Here is a 21877-nt window from a genome sequence, read left to right as displayed (position 1 = left end):
GAGGAGAACCCCCATTGCAAGCGCTCAGAAAACTGTGCCTTCAAATAAGGGATTGTGCTGATTTGACTCCATCTGTTTAATGTATTAATTTAGTTTAGAAAATTCAGTGTAGATGAGGACCAAACCCCCTAATTAAAGGGAACTGTCTCTCTGACAGACTGACACTTTCACCCCTAACCATTTCAGTGAAATATTAACAATAAAAGCTAAAGGATATTTTTTTAATCAGTCAGTATTAACTATTTCACTGTGATCACTTTAGTGGCTAGAATGAACAAAGCATCACGCGTGAAAGCCATGAAACGGGAGAAATGAGAATTGGCAGAAGCAAGAAACACAACAGGAAGACTGAAGGAGATAGGAAAAGGATGCTTGGGAAAAAAAGAGAAAAGAGGAAAGGAATGTGATAGCTAAAATGAAAAAGATTTTCTTGCTGAGACATGCTAGGTGTGAACAACAACAAAAAGACACTTAAGGTACTACAGTTATTAACAATCCTACAGTCATTCCCACAAAGATTACGTCTCCATCCAATATTCCCGATCCATGGCACGTAGAAGGAGACTCCTAGTATTTAAAACTAGTTCATAGACCAGAATTAAAAAGCAGTCTAATTTCCCCCTGCCTAGGCTGGCTTCTCACACCATCATCCAGCCACTGTTGCTCAATTTGTTTCTGGCACACATGTGGCAGATATCTAATGGATACCAATGGGGCAAAATTACCAACTGAGAAGATCCCACAGATCAAGCCAAAAACTTCTCATTTTGCTCACCCTGCCATCACTTCCAAATGGAGCTGGCCAGAAACTGTCAGGAAGGCAGGCACATTGAAGAAATGGGTCTTTTCCGCAGATTTCCTTGCCTCATGTGACATCTGTAAGTCAAAAAATGAGCAAGAAGTCAGACCACTAGTGTTTGAATAAAAAGCACAGCTCCCGGCTTACTTTCCCTTGATTTCTCTTAATTCCATGAGATTTGACCCAAACACTGCTGAGATGAAATCCAACAGCGTGGCAAGTCATAACACAATGCTCCCCATCTTTGCTCAGACTGCTAACGGGCTCTAAAACCTATTCAAGCAAAACACATTAAGAAAAAAACCCACAAGATAAAGGATTCTTGGGGATTGCTCTTTCTATGGGTCCGATGCAAATAATGTGTCTGTGTAGTGAAAAGCCATACTTTAAGCGGGAAACACCACAGCTCCCGCCTCCACTTTCAGTGACTTATGAGTATATAGGTTGTAGGTATCACAACAACTTACAGAACAAGTTTGTGAACTGTGGCACATACCTCCCGTGCCACCAGCAAAGCTTGGACATGTCAGCACAGAGGAAGGATATGCAGTTCTTTCAAACATTTCTCAAACTAACAAGGATTGTAAATTGGATCCCCAGCAATTAGTTATACCAGTTCAGCTGAGCGGGAAGTAACTTTTTAAGATGACACAGCTTCATGGAGTTTGACTGTTTGCCCAAAACTTTGTGGGCAGCACAGAGTTCGTACAAAGCTAAAAGAATATGTGGCTCTTTGCTTCTCACCTCTTGCCTTTGTATGTGGGTATGTCAGGAGCTCTAAATTTTACTCAAAGAAAAGAACTGTGTAACTTATGTGTTTAAACATCCATGAGCTGAGTAGGAATGACATTATCGAAAGGAAGGAGGTAACAGTGTAAAATAAAATGTCAGGAAGGACATATTCACCATTTTACAAGCAAGTCTGAGAACAAGAGTGGTAGAAATGCAGATTTCCTACAGTAGCCTCTGATTTTTGGCTCCCCGGTAAAGTAACAGGTACATAGCTAAGGGCTCATCTACCTAGGAGTCTGGGAGCACGTGGAGAAGCCACATAGCATGTTTCTGGGAAATGCAGACATACAAAATGAAAATCCCTCTGGAACATCTGGTGAGGAACATTTTGCCCAGCAACATACAAAAGAAAGATGTCAGCCTATCAACCCAGTCTCCAAATATAAGTATTGCTTTTTCTCTTTCCTACCAAGATGAACAGTGAGGGGCAGAAGGGAAGAATCTCTATCGTTTGGAAGTCTGAAGCTTCACACAGCATTGCCTTCAAAAATCAACTTCAAGTCTAATGAGAAAATGGAGGAGTATTTTCTGTGTCAGGTGCACCAACTTTTAGCAGACTTAAAACCAGTGCTATTTCCTTTTCATGTGCAAACGAATGTTTCCATTGCAAAAAGACCAACAGTAATCAGAAAAAAAAAAAAGGGATGCAATATCCTCTTAAGACTTCTTATTTAGTCTTCAAAAAAAGCAGAACGGAAACAATATGGAGTTGGAAACATCACAGCTTACACATTATATAGGCACTGAAAAAACAAACGACGTTTCAGTTCAGCTTTTGCATATTTTTTCAGGTCACCAGATATTTTAAGCATAAAAACCAGAGAGTAATGGAAAATTTAGCAAGTTCAATATTTCATTATGAAAAATGGACTAAAAAAAAAGTCCCATTAGTGATGGTATCTCTTTGGTTTTTAAATTACAGGCATAAAAGGAAAATTAGAAGACCTCCGTGTTGAGCACTTTAAAAGTTGTTTGAGCGTAAGGACTGTGCTTCACCATTTCCCTGGCGGACACCAAGCTGATGGAAGAAAATCACCAGCCTCCTGGGCTGTGTTAGGCAGAGCACTGCCAGCAGGTCGAGGGAGGGGATCCTCCCCTCTGCACAGCACTGGTGACTCACCAAGATCACTGGGTGAAGTGCTCACCTCCCCAGTACAAGAGAGACATGGACATACTGGAGTGAGTCCAGCAACGGGCCACAAATGATTAACGGACTGGAGCACCTTTCATATGAAGAGAGGCTGAGAAGAGGAGGGGCTGAGAGAGCTGGGACTGTTCAGCGTGGAGAAGAGAAGGCTCAGGGGGGATCTTATCCATGTGTATAAATACCTGATGGAAGGGAATGAAGAAGGAACCAGACTCATCTCAGCTGTGCTCACTGAGAGGACAAGAGACAATGGGCACAGATTTTAAAAAAGACACATGAAATTTTATCTGAAAACAAGAATAAACTTTTTTATTTACTGTAAGGGTGGTCAAACACTGGAACAGGTTGCCCAGAGAGGCTGTGAAGTCTCCATCTGGGGAAATATTAAAAACTCGGCAGGAGAGTGTCCTGGGCAAGTTGCTCTAGCTGACCCTGTTTGAGCACGGTGAGATGGATTAGACTATCTCTAGAAGTCACAACTCTGTGACTTTTAAAAAACCATGACGATAAATGAGATTTTTGTTTCAGCACTTTCTATATTTCAATGTCATCCCTAAGCTTTGGAGGAATCAAAGGTTCAAGAGCCAGACAAAAGAAACTTCGAAGCTAATCTCAGGTTTGTCTGATCTACATTCACTTCCAAATGAATGCTTTCTTCTGAGATAAGTCTGAAATACCCATTTTTCAAAGTGTAGTTCCTAGGAGTTATGCTAAGTGTTGCTAGCTCAGCTAAGTATGCCACTGCCTCCAGCCACCCTACTCCAACTTGCTTTGTCACAGGGAGGTTGCTAGGCTCAGGCTTGTTCACCAGCCTTTGATATTCTACAACCTGCCATTTTTCTCAATGAGTCGGAAGGTGTTGCTTTTGTTCTCAAAAAGCTCCGCTGCTCATCGCAAAGATAAAACAGAGACTGCCAAAGACCTCAGATCACAAGGCAGTTTTATCTCTTCACAGCATCACACTAAAGAAAAGAGCAAGCTTGCCTTGCTGCACAGAGATCAATGGAAATATGACAATTTGTGGCTGTAACCCCAGGACTGCTTCCTTTGTTTCACAGGTTTTGCAGTTCTAAAAAAAACAAACAACAAAACCCAAGGATGCAGAAGCAGGCCCCTATTGTTTTCTTCAAATAAAACCAGAGTATTTGCTCAAAAACAATAGGGATATTAATAAACATACAAACATCCACATACCACAGCCCCACAGCCATGGCCAGAACACTAAAGAGAAGAGCCACATACCACTCCAGTTTCTCCTACTGCAAGCCTAGTTCAGCTACATTCCTTGTTCCACCAGCGAAAAATCCCACCTAATCCTGTAGGATGCAACTTCTAAACAATGAGAAAGAGACAGACTGGAAGCAGGAAAAGAACAGAAGAAATCAGCCATGAAATCTCAATACTTCCCCCAAATCCACAAACAGGATACAGCTGTCTCCAGGAGCTGGGGCTTGGTTTATTTATAATGACTTTGTGTCATTTTTCATTCTCCAAATCAGATGTAATCTCAGGGAGGCAAAAGGAAAATAGACACAACGGTAAGTGACTGGAAGAAGAGTGTGAGAAAGTCTACAGCTCAACTGGACTTACAAAAACCTGCAGCCAGTTTGAGAGGCCACTGAGAGATCCCGAGGCGCGAGTCTGCATTGTGAGCAGCTCCTGGACAGCTTCCAACAGAAGGTGAAGAGTGAACATAGCGATATTTAGATAAAATTTTACTCCCTCATCACCATCCAATGGCCTCACCTCTCCACAGGTGCCCACTTCCTCTCCCTCATTTTGAGACACAAAGCTTGATGAATGGGTGTTGTGAGCTGCAAAAGTCAATCCACTTGCTACACACGGAAAATGAAATGCCTCCCTTTTCCTTCAGAAAAGACCCCTTCAGCAAAGGGGTATCCCGTAATTAGCAACTTCACATTTCCCACGTATAAATATTGACTAACCCACTAGGGTGGTTCCTCCACTTTACACATTCAAGCACAGGATCAGGCCAATGTTTTCAAGTGCCTATGCCCCAGATTTATGCTCAGACTTTTAGATCAAGCTTGCTTCTTTATTATAAAGAACAGCAGTCACTGGTAGAAGACAAATAATAAATAGTAGGTGATGCTATCCCTTCACTGCTGACACTGAGCACTGAGATTGTTTTTCATGTCCGTGACTAGCAAAATGAAGCGACAACATTGTGGTGCTTTTATTTCAATTAGATGGACTTTTCTCCCACTTCCCAACCCCAAAATACCTACTTGATAAAAGATCAGGGGGGAATAACGTGTTTGCTTTCAAGTTCTCTCCATTCCCTAGTCAAAAACTACCCAAATTACAATGGGGAAAGAGGGAGGGGGAATCTGTTTGAAACATCTTGGTGTCTCAGAGTAAACGTGCTATAAACATACTAGGATTTGACGTCAACATCAAAGGCTTTTTATTCTCATTCTAAATACAAGAACAACTGGATTTAGTACCTGTTTTGTTCTCCATCTCCTCAAATGTCTAATGATTTAATTTAAAATTATTCCCTTTGATGTCAGTCTTGTATTAACTTTAACTTGAGGCAATTAGCTTCAGGAGAGTATAAACCGTTTGATTCTGTCTTTCACTCTATGCAAGCCAAATGCATGAAGGGATCAGAGAAGACTTGAAAAACTCATAGAAATCTCTGCTGTAGCTCTAGCCCAGGCCCACAACACCATGCTGCTGAAGCTTCACAGCACCACATCTTTAATCCGGACCTTCCCTCTGTGATGTCCCACTATAAACATGATTGGGTTTTTCTTTTTAGACAACCATTGCAAAATTCATAACTTCCAAGAAGTCCTCCTTGCAATTCCAGTCCTAATTCTGATCAGCTGGACTTGCATTGGGCAACATCAGCTGGTTCTGCCAAGACAAACATCTCATAAATATGGACTGGAATTACAGGCAGAGATGAACCAGGTAGAAGTGAGCAGAAACTGGGAGAGCTAGAAAATGCAAGAGCAAGCCCTCCCTCCCTCAGCTCCGTTCCAGCTTACCCTGATCCCTGCTGAGCACCATTCTGAAGTCCCAGTCTCCCAGGGACTGGCTGCCTCCCAGACTGTGATGCACCTCTAAAGGGGAAAACACCTGACAGACACTAATACTGTTGCATTTAACTGCGATTCTCCCCAGCAGATCCCAGCATTCCTTGGTGCTGACAAGGCTATTTTTCAGCAGTGCCAAAGGAACGGTAGGAGTAAGTTTCTGCATCTTCAGCAGCAGGCACATATTTCTGGCGCCACAGTAAGCACAGCTATGAATTTGCACCCTTCAGGTATCTAGAAACTTCTACATTCACTTCTGTGAGTGGGTGGCAAAAAAACCCCAAAAGCCAAACACCATACAATCTCTGGATATGTTTTAGAAAAGAACAATACCTGGATAGTTCTTTGGGTTTACAGTTAAGTATCCTTTCAAATAATGAAATAGCCTGACCCAGACCCTGGATTCAGTCAACCACCACCCAGATGCAATGAGGTACGTGTGTGGGAATAGACAAGCCTTATACAGAGCACATAGTGCCTCCGCTGGAGCCAACAGGTAGAATGCGGCACTCCTTACACGTAGAGCAAGGTCCCCAGGAAGGAATAAGGCCATAGGCAATACAAAACACACACAAGATCTACTTTAAAGAGCTGTGAATGCCAATACAGCTGCTGTGTTTTGCAACTCACTGCATGCTGAGTTCTTTTGAAAGGCTGCAGCTGGGCAGCAGGGAAAGTGGCTGTCCAGGGCCTCATCATACCAGCTGGAGTGTCCTGGGCCAGAAAGGCTCTTCCAGAGCATAGAGGAGCCTCCACCTTCTCCACAGCAGCTGAGGACAGTCAAACAAGGAAACTTTCCAGGGAGCAAAGTGGAAAAGACAGAGCAAGAGACCCAGAAAGCAGGGAGCCTTCAACGCTGCAGACAGAGTGGGAGGCTACTGAAAATAGCAGGGAACAGACATGCAGCCGGGTCACAAAGACAAAAGAAAGGCAGATTTCCTAGGAAGCAGCCCCAGAAGGGGACTGGGTAAAGTTTCTTGCAACATACAAAGCTGCTAAGAATTTTAGACTTCAGAAGAAAAAAAAAAAAAAGAAAAATGTGAGGAAAGGATCTGCCCTGAGGTGCTGAGAGAGCCAGTACAGAGGAATTATTCTCAGATTAAATTAAAATAAAAAGGGCAATCTCACTCTGCTGATCCGAGTTATCCTTATTTCAAAAATTACCTTGTCCTACTTTGCATTCTACTAAAACCCAGCTTTCAATATTCAAAGCTCTTCTGGCATTTTTAGTAAGTTTACTTTAAAGAAGGCAGCACAAGCAAGAGGCTTCCCCACCTCCAGGGTTCCATCAAAGGCAGACACCATCAAAGGTGCGGAAATCCACAAGTTGGTGTTGCTGATGTCCTCCATCTGGGTTAGGGTCTGCCTGGCTGTTTTCACACTTCTGGCAGTTTCTCCTCAAACTTCTCCTCAAACCTACACTTTTCAGGTCTCAAATGCAAAAGATTTCTCTAGAGTTCTTACTATCTTGTGATTTATTTATTTTTTAAAGTCTCTGCTTACCGCCCTCTTTTCACTGTTACGGTACTTCATTCTACAAATATTTAGCTGAACTGATCTGCCCAGCAGAGAGGGAAGGGATTCTCCTCCATCCCAGGTCCTAGTATGAGAACATCCCAGCCAAAACTATATACAGACTAATCAGTACGCCCAAAACCAAACAAAGATAATGAGGAAGCTGAACATATAAACAAACACAAATCCTACAGGATTAAGAGGTCTAGGAATAAAGATCATATGCCTTCAAAAAGCCTTTTCCTTCTAACTCAAGAGACTTTTCTCCCCATCTGTTCAAGTCTCATGTAAAAACAGATTCCTACTCTCTTCACTTTCCGCCATTTCCAAAGAATGCATGGGCCTGAGCAGCCACCAGACATTAGTCAGAGGATTAAAATTGTGCCAGTCAGGAGAAGACGGCTATTAAAAGGCAATGGTTCACAGTGGGTGCAAAAGAAGCCTGGGTCCTAAAAGCTACTCAACCAAACTTTTCAAATTATTCCACCCGCAGCAGCACAGCTAAACCAGCAAGATTATCAGTTTTATATACCGCCCAAGGGAGTTAAAAAAAAAAAAGGCAGAAAAAACAACCTGTAAGCAGCAGGTGTATTGTAACTACTACAAATTCAGGAGTAATAGGACAGCAGTTTATGTTCTGGTCACAACTAGAGGATAGGTCTTAAAACCTTAAGTCCAAGATTTAAACATTTCTGAAATCCAAGAATCTAATTTGCAGGTTGCTTTCACTGATTCCCATCTCCGTAATTCTTGGCTACTGCTCAAATATAAGAGCAACAGGAATTTATTTTCTCCCTTGGCCTGTGCAAGCAGTGAATTAAGGGCTAGTTTAAAAGTGACTGAATACAGCAGATGCATTGATGGTTGGTTTGATTAAAAGCATACAGAGATTGTGGGCTTTGCTGCAAATAACACACCCTTATTTTTATTTCTGTCAGCCTCATATGCATGGCCCAAGGAAGGCTTAATGTTCCCCAGATTTCCACTGTCAAGAAACAGTGTCACTGCTCCAGTGGAGTGAAGTGGTCACAGCGGGATAGCAAGTGGTCTTGGATCTCTGCTAGCCAAGACCAATTCTGAACAGGGCTTTGCAGAAACAAAACCAAATCCTAAATTAGGCAAAACAATGAAGCGGTGCTCAAAGAAGAAACAGGAAATCAGGGAGAACTTCCCACTTCCCAGCAGCAAGTGAGTTTCTGAAGCCCTTTCTTTGTGGCACAGGCAATTTAATGGGATCTGACTCAGAACTTACTCCAGACCTTCCAAGCACAGCTGTCCCTACATTTCTCCAAGACAGGTATTACTGACACCTAAGCAATCACACCAGAGAGAGAGCAAGAGATTTGCCTTGAACTATGCATTTAGTTAAGATCCAGTTTATGCAAGTTTCAGATTCACAATTTAGCACCTCATATCAACATTTGCATCAGTGCTTCTGTTACTACCAGCCACCTACGCTGTAGTCCTGCATCCTTTACAGCTTTCAAGTGGATACCATTTGTACCAAAGACGTAATACACTGTACAGCTGCAAACTGTATAATGTTCTCATCATTAAGTGTCACTTGTTTTCACATCTTAATTTGCATGCAACAGCCTGCAAGGAACCTTTGGTAGCATTAAGGGATCTCAATTAAACAGGAACAATTTAGTTTAGCTAATCAACTCTATTGTCCCAGCAAGAAAAAAGCTGAACCACATGTACTGGTCTGGAAGGGAATGACTAGTAGCACAGGTTAGACCTTGAGATCCTGAAGAACCAGTACATGGAGGCTTTTTGTCACAAGGCTGTGCAGAGAGCGGAAGACGCGATCCTGCAGCAAGCAACTGCTACCTCAACAATTTTGCTTTTGCTTACAGATGATTTACCAGCAAGGCTGGAGCCAATAAGCATAAGCAGCAATGGATGTAGTTGTTGAGACAGAAGAGTGAATTTCAAATATGGAAGTATAAAAGGCAGATGGGATTTCTTATGATTCATGGATGTGGGGGTTAGGAATCATGAGAAATCTGTGCGGAAGATCTTAGTGGTTATAGGTGTATTTAAGTTTCATAGGCGGTTTTGACCCAAGACATGAAGTACTTTATATAATGATAGATTGTGGCAGTAATTTGGTGGATGGATGGGGAGAGACTTGGCAACACTGGGGGAGAATTCCAACATACAACTGGAGTAGCTTGTAGGGAGGAATATACACACAGGTGAAAAGTAATTTCAGGTATTGCTGACTTTCTCTGAAGGAGTTATCGCGTGGTGAATTATATTCTTCATTTCAAAACTAAGAAATATTTGCGTGTAGTAGGCTGTCCTGAATCTCCCAACCCATCTCTTGGGCTCTTATGATCACGTCTTTGTATTTACTAAGATGTTCCACCTCCCTCTGTTGTTCTTTGTAAACTTTTCCACAGCACCAGGAACAGAAAAACCTCATCAGTACAAAAGGTGCTGATTAATGCACAAAATACCAATAAAAAAAAATGCATTGGTTAACTCTGTCTAAATTATTAGTTGAAGCAAAGGACTGCTATATTAAAAAAATAATCACAGAAAGTACATAAAGAAAAGGTTTTGTAAAGACAAACATTTCCTCTAACCTTCAATGACTCCAGAATTGCTCTGCAAGCAAAAATCAAAACAAACTTTACCCAACCCAACTTACCTCAATTTGAAAGAGTTCCCCAGCACCTTCACAGTCATTTGACGTAATTATGGGGGTATGAATATGCACATAGCCATTATCCTGGAAGAGACAGAACACTAACGTTAACTAGCTAAAGATATCAAACGTCAACTTCAAGGGTGACATCAACCAGCACACATCATAACTCAGCTATTAGTCCCAACCAGGACAGCATATGTACTCTTTTAGGCAACTTCTACCTTACATGGGCAAAGACAGAGGACTAACTAAATGCTAGCATGATGTACAAATCAATGTTTACTACTTGTGCTTCTTCCTCCATGTTTCATAAAGAAATTAGATTTATGCCACTACTATGGGTTTTTGCAACTGCCCATCTCCACACCATTCCCCTTTCTTTTCACCTCCTCCAGTATTTTTATATTTTTGGGCAGTTCCAATCAAATTCACCCCTACGGCCTCAACAGTCCAGTTTCTTACAGCTTTTTGGAAGCTGGTGGTTGAGCAGAGGACAGTCTCTTAGTGTTCTCCACTAAGAGAAATGATCAAGTGTGTTAGATGACAAATCACATGCTGCATGGGAGAGAAGCCTTAAAAACACCCAACCACTAGGAAAATGTCAGTCCCACCGCACATCATCTGAGATATCGAAGTCAAACTGATATTTTAAGAGACAGGGTATACCCTGCTTTGGTCATGTTCTAAGTACCTGGAGAGTTATCCATTCATGTAACAGTTCCTAGATCCAGCAGAGGCCTCCAAAACCAGGAAGGTTGTATGCAGAAAGAGCCCCTATTCTCTGGGTTTCTCTCTGCAGTGCAGCTTTTAAACTAGCTTGCAACCCCATTTTCAATGGATGCATACATCAAGCAGACCTCAGACAATCACATGCAGCATGTTAGAGGCAAAACCAGGAACAGAACTCTACTAACCATCATCTTCCTAACTTAATCTCACTACAGAGATCACTGGTGAAGCACAGACATCATACCTGTGCATGTCAAGGCAAACAAGAACCTGGAAATAGCTGATTTCAGCTGTGAACAAAGGATTTGTTTTCTCTTGCATCACTGTAGTATCTAATGTCTAGCACAAAGGGAACCCCTTTAAAATCAGGATGTGCCAGCATTACCATGATATAGGCAATGATGTAGCATAACCCGTCGTCTATTTACACAAAACACTAATGAAAAAATAAAAAAGCAAATGTTTCTAAAAGCTTAGTTTCACAGCTTTTACCAGAATAATACAAATCAACCTCTCACATGACAGGTCCTGGTTCATATCACCAGCTAGTTAAAAGGCTAGGAAGACAGGAGCAGTATTTACTGCCCATCCTGAGAAGAAAACTAAAATTAATTTGGACCAAAGAGCTCATACGGACATGCAGTGCATTTTGTGGAAGTACTCTGACACGACCAAGAGGGAGCAAAGTCCCTGCAGTCAGCTCTAGGCTACCTTGGTTACAAGTGCAAAGACCTTGGCATGCGGAGTGCCTGGCAGGAGCTCCTCACTGAGATCCAGTTACTACACAGAAAGAAGTTTCAGAGCCAGAACTACTTGCTTTGCCCAGGGAGGGCAGTTTTAGCCTGCCAATACAAAATGGGGGTCTCTGCCACAATCCCATGCATACTCCAGAGACCTGCTGGACATGTGGCCTCCCAACCCTACAGGAGTTTTTGGAAAATTGCCTAAATTACAGCAACTGCTACCACTGTATGAGGAAAGAAGCACATTTCACACAGAAGACCCCTTATATGCTTTGGAAAGGAATGTGAACTGCACAGGTCTGAAAGATGAGAATCCCTTGCATAGTTCCTTGCATAAAAACCTCTTGAATAGTTCCGCTTATAAAAGCTCCTAAAATACTTCAAGTCGCATTACTGGCTCTTGACCAACCCGGAAGTTAGTTAATGTGCAAAATGGAGGTTGCCATTCACATTGCAACTATTTTACTGTGCCTAGGAACAACGTTCCTATGCCACATGGACCACAACACTCAGGAGAAGATTTAAAGATGACATTTTAGCCTTCAATATCCAAACCAAAGGCATTTGGCATTAGTCATCCACTGCTGGAAATGAATAGGCAAAAAAAAGAGTTTTTAAAGTTACAGAGAGTCTAGATAATTTTGAGTGTGTACTCAAAAAACCCCATTTATTTTCTTTCACCATTAAGCTCTTTACAGCTTTGCACAGTGAAAACACTCTGATTATACTTTCTAGTTATTGTATGTTCTGACATTATCAAGTTGGAAATTGCAACATTCTTGGGATGATGTAGGTGGCAATTTAAAAAGACTGCTTTCCTTCCATGAGAAATGGAATAAACCACAGACATTCCTGATGCTAGGAGAGTCGTGACATAAGCATTTGCAAATATCAGGTCTGGGACCAGATCTTCCTTATCCCTTTAAAAATAACTTTAGTGTAGCTGCTGCTGCTAAATTAATGATACAATATATTTTTTTAATACTGCTCAGCTCTTGAGCATTTTAAACAGGAAGGTATGTCAAGAGTCTGAGCTTGGAGTTAATTTGGAGAATTAAAGGCTTTTTCAGAATAAGATGCTTTTTTGTATCTCAGTTGGCTTCCTTGTCCATGTTTGAAATCACAAATTGTTGTAGGCAATGCCATCTAGTGGCTCGACACCAGCCAAGCCTGATTCCCAGCAGAGCTGGGTTCTGTCTTACCAGCTGGCACAATGCTGAAACCAACAGCAGCTTTACCTGACACAGTATTTCTATTAGGCTCTTAAAACAAACAAACAAACATCTTCTAAATACCATGCGATTCCATATAGATAACTCCTAGAGCAAGCAAGCCTTCTTTGACACTGCAAGTGACAAATACCAGCGCACTCAGGACCAGAAATTCAATCTCAACAATTCTGACCTATTATTTCAGCCATATTAATTACTACATATGAATTTTGTAATCAGAATGCTCTGAGTATGATTCTACTCAAACTAAAGCCAGTTTAGATAAACTAAAACATGTTTATTTCAATGACCAGCTTTCAAAGAAAGGGCTCAGGTGTGCTAGAGGACTTGCTACTTTATCTACTCACACAAAGAATCACATGGTCTCTCCACGGCATCTGGAATCAGAGTTAACTCACTGCCCTCACCACCAGCACAAAGCCTGTACCATGCCCACAGCTTAAGAGTGACACATTCATAAAATGCAGGTGCCTCCCACCCATCAGTTTGAAATGCATCAAAACAGGAGTCCCCTAATCTCAGCTAACAGCATCCACACAGACTTGTAACGCAGCAATAGAAAGGTGAGAACTGAGAATAGTAACATGAAGCTCTGAGTCAGTTTGTCGGCAGCCTTCCTGCATCCCAGATTTTTCTGTGTGGGAGGAGGCTTCTGTCCAAGGACTTTAAGGTCAGTGCTGAGGGTGGGTTAAACGACTCCATATTATGTTGTGTTCCACAGACCACACACATTCGCAGGCAATTATACTGCAACTTAGTGAAAGGGATAAAATAACTAACAGGAAATGGGTGGAAAGACGCTAACAAGACCACAGATGGGCTAACCTGATCATAAGCAACAGTTACAAGCCAAGGCCTCGGTCAGGCCCAGGCCTGGAAAGAAAACGGTGTGCAAAATCCATAGCCTGCAGTCAAGACATCACGCTCCCTCCCTCCTAACATGCTCCTGTGAAGGCAAACTGAGGGAGCGTTTTACACATAAGGCTCAGTACAGAAGGGACTACCTGGAAGAATGAGTGGATGGCTGCAGTGGCTTCACTGCGGATTCTCAAGAGGGAGCTGAGTGTGTTGCTTCTGCATCGCAGGTGGGGGAACTGTCGGACATACTCCAGCGGGTGCCTCTCCTTCATTTTCAGGGGGTACGACTGAAAACAACAAGGAAAGAAAAATAAGAGGATGAGAACTTGGAGTCAATATAGTTTTACTGCTATTCATGGAATACCATCTCTGCCTACTAAAATTCAATCATCATCACAGAGTAAAGAACTAGATGCTTTTGCCTATCTTTTCTAGTTATTTTGTGGATTTTATAATGCTTATGGCAGAGCAAGAGCCATACACACAAGAGAAGGCAGTAGCACTCTGAAACACTCCACTTTTTAGATGTTGAGCCCCCTTGAAAGCCAGCTGTTCACCTCACTGCTACAACAGTGAGCCAGTTCCAAATGTGCCTGTGGCAGATACGGTTCTTCCACCTGCACAGTCTGGAGTGTTTTGCCAGTCCCACTGCTTCTCCAATTCATATCCCAGCCAGACTTGCCAGGTAAACCAGCTGGCACAGGTAACTGCTTCAGGGTGGGACAAATGCACACTCTTAGCTGCCAGCATGTGTCCCAGTTTCCACATAGAAACAGCTCTGCCCCCAAAGAGAGCTTTCATGGTGATCCCACATTTCTCCTTTGACATACCCTATAGACACCGCTGACAAATCAAAGCCTGCAGGAGCACTCAGACTTAAAGAAAATACAGTTTGAAGCATGCTTTGCTGGATACTTGGACCTTTTGAAATTAATTCCCAAAGTGATCCTACCAGTTGGACTCCTGCTGCAGTGACATACCCAAGTATCACAAGATCCCACCACATGGATGGTTTCGGCTTTCAGCTCCATGTCTTGCATCCTGTGAGGACTTTTGACCAGTTTTCCTTGCACTTCCACTGCGCTTCCAAAAGTCAGGTCTCTAAGAAGCCAAGAAAAAACAACAGCTTAACTAGGTGCTGTTACAAGGTCAACTACATTCAGAATAGATTCCTGTAAATTTAGCTGGACCACTTGAGATCACAAGAGATACTGTAGCCATAGGGCTTACTGACGAAATGAAAAATTATTAAATGGATAGGTGGGAACGTGAATAGATTCACAAAGCTATAGAAGAATTTAGGACAAGGTAAGAATGTGGGACAAGCGTAGTAGAGACAAGAGTAGTAAAGAGACAGGCTTTCATTAGAAGGGGCTATTGGTGGGGACAAACCAGGCTTACAGAAAAAAAAATAATTAAAAAAATAATTTAAAAAAATCAATTTACACGCAGAAGGTTCCTGGATTATCAAGAAACACCCAAAACCTAGCCCAAAGAACAATCAAGAGTAACAAACAAAATGAAGCTGTAAAACAAGTGTATTATTTTATTATAATAGAACAGGCATGCCTATCTAGGGGGTATGCCTACCGAGCCAGCCCTCAAGTTGTTATAGGAAGAGCAACAGTGCTCTCCAAAGAGCTGGGGGACAGTTATCCCTGGCTACATTGTGTGATTTCCAAGCAAATCCAACAGTAGTCCAGAATGCCTGTGCTGCTACAGCTATTAAGAAAATTAGGTCCAAATTAATCTCACGGGACAAGCAACTGAACCACGAGGCCTCAGCTAAGGGGAGACAGAGTAGACAGACACTCTCCATCCTAAAAACACATCCGGAGACCCCAAACTGCAGTAGTGCCTTTCCTGTGGTCAGGTGCCAGCTGCTGGAGGCTCCTCCAGCAGTCTGGTGAGTCACTGCGACAGGAAGGGAAGCCTGAGCAGACCCCTCCAAGCACTGGTATTTCTCCAGGTATCTCAAATTGACAAACCTATTTTCCAGGCTGGGATCAGCAACCACCTGGAGGTTTTCCAGAGAACTCCCGTCGTTTATATGCAGGAACAAAACTTCCTTCTGGGATCGGACAGAGCGGACCCAGCCCTAGAGGTAAAAGAAAAAGAAATTTGTTATTTCTTGGCATAGACTCTGTGTAGTCATGCTCTTCTTCTAGAGCTGAGCTGGACATGCTACTTCAGGCCTACTGCAACTTCTTACTGAAATGAAAGGAAATATTTCTTTAGGTGCAACCAAAAAAAAAAGTCAGTGACAGTTTTTCTACTGACTTCAAAGCAAAGAGAAACAAATTCTTAGGCAGAGACATCAACTCTCCTCCTGAGTACAGCAGGGATAACTAAGATCTACCTGCATCTCTGGGGAGCTGAGAATACGGAAAGTGGCAAAGCGCTCTGAGGATGAAAAGCATTTTAGCAAAGTACATATTCTTGTTAGTGATATCCCTTCAAAACGCTTCTTACTGCAACAGGAGACACCAGTAATGCACAGTGCTTTACGATAACACACTCAAGGCTGTTTTGATGATTTTTAGTACCAATTTTTGTTGCTGTATCACCTGTAGGAAGGTTCCAACTGAAATTTGTTCACTAGTTGTTTAAATGCCCTAAGCTGTTGGACTGCTAAAACAATGATGCTGCAGCAATAGATCGAGGTGAAAAATTACACATTCATGCAAGACAAAAAAATCAAAATTAATGCCCTGACAATTTTGGATGTTTCTGCTTACACCTCAAAATCAAGACTGCTACACTGTCCCCATGGAAAAAAAAAATATTTAGAAAAAAATCTAGAAGCGTTCTTGTCCAGTTTGACTGAAAGAATTAAAACAGTAACACAGCTGTTCTTTGTAACAGCAAAACAGTAGAACTGATCATGTACATGCCAGGCTGATGTCTTAATTTGAGTTTTTCAATGAGAAATAACATTTCCCTTAAAAAGAAATTAAAATTTAAGTCAGTACCACCGCACCAAGCAAAAGTAATAGCATCCAAAATACAATTCCCTTAGTTGCTTCACAGCTCACAAGAGTTGAGACAAAGCTGCCCTTAAAAGCAAAACTATCCGTGGGGGAGCTCGCAGCTCATCTTATAATAATACTGTAGAGAACAACTGAAAATAGTGCTGATTAAACAAACAAACCACCTCTTTTGCAATCAGTTTTGTCTTTTGCTTAACTGTAAGTGCCCAAGTAGTTTCAATGACTTCAAACTGTGCAAGTGCTTTAGGGATTTTATACCAGACAAACCAGTGCGAATCCATCTACTTCTATTGTTTACACTGAACAAACTTCAAGAGTTAAACAGTACCAAAAGCTAAAGCATTCTTAAAATTACAACATGACTACTAACACAGACAAGGCATCAGACAGGCTTGTATAAAGGGGGGAGGACAACTGCATACAAGAACTATGGAAGATATTAAAGCCATAAACCCAATGATTAACGAAACCTCAGCTTTTGCTCCAGCCTCACAATTTCAGACAGGCGTTTACCTAAGCGACCTCTGCAGGGTGCTCCACCCAAGGCAATAACTAATACAAGAAACCAGAGTCTAAAACTAAAGTCTGATCATTTGGGCATCCTCATATTCTTATGGCTAAAGCAACAGGTGTTTAAAAGGTATTTCATACAATAACATGCCTGAAGCTGTTGTGTTTATCCTCTGTATTCCAGCAAATCCCCAGAACATGTCATATACATTATACTTGATGCATAAGGTTTAACGTATAATAGCAGATGTTTTTCTTAGTTTCCTTCCTCTTAAGCGCTCCTTAACAAAACACACAAAGCCCATGAACAAAGAAACATTCTCAAGAGCTTTTTTTCTACCTCATCAGGCTGTTCTGGGATCTGTTAAATAAGGAGATGTGTCTTGCATCCTGCAACAAAAAAAAAAAAGAGCATACCCACAGGCTTGTATTGGAGCAGCAGAGACTGTGGCAGCAATGTTTGACCACTTCACACCTTACCAGAAGCAACCGTGTAGTGACGATCCTGACTCAGACCAGACTGCACATCCCAATAAGCTGGCCATAATAAGGTTGGGTTTAAGCCAGACAAATTCCCCAATCCAGTTCAATACAAAAACCCCATTTTTACCAGCACAGGGGAAGAGCAATGAAGCAACAAGGACCTGGGGCAAAAAAAAGGCAGTATTGCCAATTTTAGCATCAGTTTATTCCAGCTTGCATTATTCATAAAAGTACAGCTGAAAAGCACCTATACTGGATGAGCTTCTTCCTACCCTATTAGGCTTCATCTATGTGTGCGCAGGAATACCAGTGGGCTACAAACTGGTTTTTGGGTCAGCAGAATCATAGGATATTTTGGGTTGGAAGGGACCTTTAAAGGTCATCTAGTCCAACCTCTCTGCAATGAGCAGGGACATCTTCAACAAGATCAGGTTGCTCAGAGCTCCGTCCAACCCAGCCTTGAACACTTCCAGGGATGAGGCACCAACAACTTCTTTGGGCAACCTGTTCCAGTGTCTTACCACTCTCATCATAAAGAATTTCTTCCTTATAAATCTAAATCTATCCTCTTTCAGTTTCGTTTTAAAACTGTTACCAAGTACCCCAGTCCTTTACAGATTCATCCAGAAATACTGACAAATGCTCAGGTCTAGCCAAGGGCCTCACACTAAAACAGGGACTATGAGTCTGCAACCACTGCTCCGTCAGTCGGGAACACCAGAAAACAGGGGGAACCACAACCCTATTCTGAGGAAAGGGAAAGCGCTCCATTGCTAAAGAGTCAATTTAGCCCAGTCTGCCGTGCTTCACAATACGAGCTGGACGCAAACATCAATGAAACCGTCATTGTTGGCTCTACCTGACAGTACTATAAACCTCGACGAGGAACAAGACCTAAAGCAAAGCTTTAACAACATCAGGACAGAGGCAATGGTTCACTCTCCCAAACCAAACAGGTGGTAAACCCAAAACTGTACAGACCATGTTTCAGTATAACCCATCACAGTAACAGCCTTTCCCTGCATGTGCCCTGAGTAACTTTAAAGCTTCGTATCTGATCCAACAACGGCAAACTGAACAACCACAGCAAGAACTGGCTCTAGAGACTGTAAAGGAGATCTGTAAGTTTAGCAAAACGCGCTGCAGAAGTTCTAGCTTTTCTCCCTGAAGCACAGGCAGTGAAAGCGGCGTGGGCCATGCCACTCCAGCTCCTCCCCTTCCGTTAAGGCTCTGGGTCAGGTCATTACACCCCGACCTCCCGGCCACACACCTGCACTTTAACCCCTCCAGCCGGCTCCCGGGCCCTCAGCGCCTCGCGGACCCGCAGCCGCACCGCTCGCTGCGCCCGAGGCAGGGAGGCGCAGCGGCGGAGGGCCTGCCACCCGCCCCGGGCCCCCAGCATGGCGGAAGCCTAGCGGGTCTGCTCCCTCCGGCAGCCCGGCCTCATCCCGCTCCGCTCCGCCGCCTGCCCGCTCCCACACGGCTCCCGTGAGGCGACGCGCCTCCCGCCGCCTCACGTGACCGCCTCATCCAATGGCCGCTGGGGGCTGCCCCAGCGAGCCAATCGGAACGGAAGAGCGCCTAGCCCGAAGGACCGCCTTTTCCGCCGCGTCGACGCAAGGGTCTCTGGGAAATGTAGTTCACGGTGGAAGGGTTGGCGGGAAGCGGCGGCGGGGTGGGGTTATGGCGCCAGGCAGGGCACGGGGAGACGGGATCCGCATGGCGGCGGGGAGGGGATCCCCACGGCCGGGGTAGGGGATTCTGCTGCTTTCTGGGACCTCGGCAGCGCTGTCGCTGCCTCCTCTGCCTCAGGAGCCCCAGCTGGGCTCCCCCTGCCTCAATTGCACAACGGGGGCTGGGGACAGGCCAGGACAAAGGCCTCTGGGGAAGAAACCAACGCCAGCTGGGCTCTCAGCCGGGCCAGGCTGCAGCCCTGCTCCTCACCCGGCCCTGGGAGCGCCTGTGGGGAATGGGCTGAAGGGAGAGGCTGCCCTCCTCAGTGGCCGCAGAGTCTGGGGATGGCGTGGGCCCATGGCCGCGGCCTGGCCTGCAGTGGGTCTCAGGGCCTGTCTGCTGCTTTCCTGCTCTCCTGTCTTCCTGGGTCCATCTCTGGGGGGATAAGCCCCATGTTGGCCCATGCTTTTCCTAATCAGGGACACAGGACTCTCTTCTGCTCTGCAAGCCCTGTGGGGGGACAAGACCCTTCTCCTGTCGCTTTTTCTGCCTCCTGACCCTCTGCCTCTTCCAGCTCCTCTGAGTGGCGGGTGAAAAACAGCTGTCAAGAAGGCAAGTGTTTCCAGCCCTGCAGAGAAGAACTTGGGGATACTGGTGGCAAAAAATTGGACATGAGCTGGCAACGTGCACTTGCAGTCCAGAAAGCCAGTCATATCCTGGGCTGCATGAAAAGCAGCGTGGCCAGCAGGTCGAGGGAGGGGATTCTGCCCCTCTGCTCCGCTCTGGTGAGACCCTGCCTGCAGTGCTGCGTCCAGCTCTGGGGTCCTCAGCACAGGAAGGACATGGACCTGTTGGAGCGGGTCCAGAGGAGGTCACAAAAATGACCAGAGGGATGGAGCACCTCTGCTGTGGAGAAAGGCTGAGAGAGTTGGGGTTGTTCAGCCTGGAGAACAGAAGGCTCTGGAGGCACCTTATTGCGACCTTTCAATACTTAAAGGGAGCTTATAAGAAAGACAGAGAGAGAGTTTTTACTAAGGCCTGTAGTGACAGGACAAGGAGCAACGGTTTTAAACAAAGATGGTAAATTTAGATTGGACATAAGGAAGAAATTTTTTACAATGAGGGTGGTGAGGCACTGGAACAGGTTTCCAGGAGAAGGTGTGGATGCCCCATCCCTGGAAGTGCCTAAGGCCAGGTTGGACGGGGCTCTGAGCAACAGGATCTAGTTGAAGATGTCCCTGCTCAGGGCAGGGAGGTTGGACTAGATGATCTTTAAAGGTCCCTTCCAACCCAAACCATTCTATGAAAAAGGGGTAAAGTCAGCACCACTTCCCCACGCAGCCCAGACTTTGCCACTCTGTTCTGCCCTTTGCCTGCGCATCCCTCTCCTGTGCACTCGTGCTGCGGGAAGGCAGCGGCTGAACATGTCTGCTGTGCTTGTGGTCAGAGGTTGTCCCATTCCTGTGTGTCGATCTTTGGAGTACGGTGGGTGAAACAAGAGACAGCAGCAGTGTGATGCCTCAGGGCCAGGAGGTGCTGGGAGGCAGCTTTGGCAGTGACACTGCTTGTAGGGAGACAAATCCCTGCCTCACTGCAAAGTCTCAGGTAAGAAAAGAATTGCTGGCCAGACACCTCATTTAGAAGAAACAAGCTGGGCTCATGGGAAAGAGAACAGAAAAGCTTTGTAGATGCCTGATTTTGACTTTCCCCAGTGGTGCTTTTTATCTGTGCATGAAAAGCTTCTTGTCCTCAAAGTCCCCATGCTGCTTGCCAGGGCCTTCCTTCACCTCTGCCTTTGCTCCTAGTAAGCCGATGTCCCCACCCGTGGCTCTCAGTCTAGACCTGAGCTCCGAGCTGCCTTGAAAGGCCAGCCCGAGGAATTAGAGCTGCAGAGCAGGGGCACCGGCATAACCAGGTAGGTGAGAAAGACAGTCAGAGGAAGGACAGGAGACCGCAGGGAGGGGTGCAGGGAGGGTCGGTGAGAACTGGGCTAGAAATGCATCCTCAGCCAACGAGAACAACTTGTCCAATGTCCATCCTCTTTGCAAGGAATCGGGCAGACCGCCTGGACGCACGCAGGTGTCCAGTCTCAGTACTGGATGGAAACACAGGGACACACATGTCTTGGTGCTCCTGAGTGAGGAAAATTAGTTTTGTTTTAATGCCAATCACCATCCCCTCCTGTAAGGGCCAGCATTGAGCTTTGCTGTATGTTAGTACAGTGTTGTGATGTGGTTTCTTACAGAATCACAGCACAGGAAGGAGCTGGTACTGCTGTAGTGTCAGGCAGAGATACAGGATGTAACTTGGTAGGAAATTAGTGCTCTATCGTTCAGGGAACTCCTGGCTTAATGTGAGAATTAAATGAGTGTGTAATGACTGTTCAGTGCACGTTATGTGTTCTCTCTGCCCGGTCACAGATGGTGCTTTTATTACTGGTCTTAGCTATAGGTTTTTCCTCTCTTGTTTGGTCCATAATGTCCCAAAATATTTTTTCCAGGGTTATTTGACTCATAAACCCCTCTCCAGGCCAGATAAATGATTAATTTACGGAACAATTAGGGAGTAACACCAATGACAGTGTCTAAATGCACCAGGAAAGGGGTAAGGTCTTTCCTCTCAGACCCATCTGCTCCAGGGCCAGCTGTGGGTCTTTGAAGAGAAGGCGGTAATGCAGTGAA

The 21877-nt window shown here is 44.3% G+C and overlaps 1 protein-coding gene across 4 annotated transcripts in view; it reads right to left on the bottom strand.

Annotated features, from left to right (window-relative positions):
• Positions 1-19033, bottom strand: part of NARS2 (asparaginyl-tRNA synthetase 2, mitochondrial) — a 54918-nt gene extending 35885 nt beyond the window's left edge. For 3 of the 4 annotated variants that reach the window (XM_072850828.1, XM_072850830.1, XM_072850826.1), the window contains exons 1-6: positions 18793-19032; positions 15528-15637; positions 14520-14640; positions 13686-13826; positions 9978-10058; positions 776-876 (exon numbers count right to left, since the gene is read on the bottom strand). In XM_072850828.1, coding sequence (XP_072706929.1) covers positions 776-876; positions 9978-10058; positions 13686-13826; positions 14520-14640; positions 15528-15637; positions 18793-18924 — 686 coding nt within the window. In that variant the 5' untranslated portion in view covers positions 18925-19032. Of the gene's footprint in view, positions 1-775; positions 877-9977; positions 10059-13685; positions 13827-14519; positions 14641-15527; positions 15638-18792 lie in introns of all 4 variants that reach the window. The other variant, XM_072850829.1, reaches the window with a different exon arrangement.
• Positions 19034-21877: the final 2844 nt, after the last annotated feature.

This window comes from Ciconia boyciana, chromosome 1 (assembly GCF_034638445.1).
Source record: "Ciconia boyciana chromosome 1, ASM3463844v1, whole genome shotgun sequence".
NCBI lineage: Eukaryota > Metazoa > Chordata > Aves > Ciconiiformes > Ciconiidae > Ciconia > Ciconia boyciana.
This window is presented reverse-complemented; position numbering and strand designations above follow the sequence as displayed.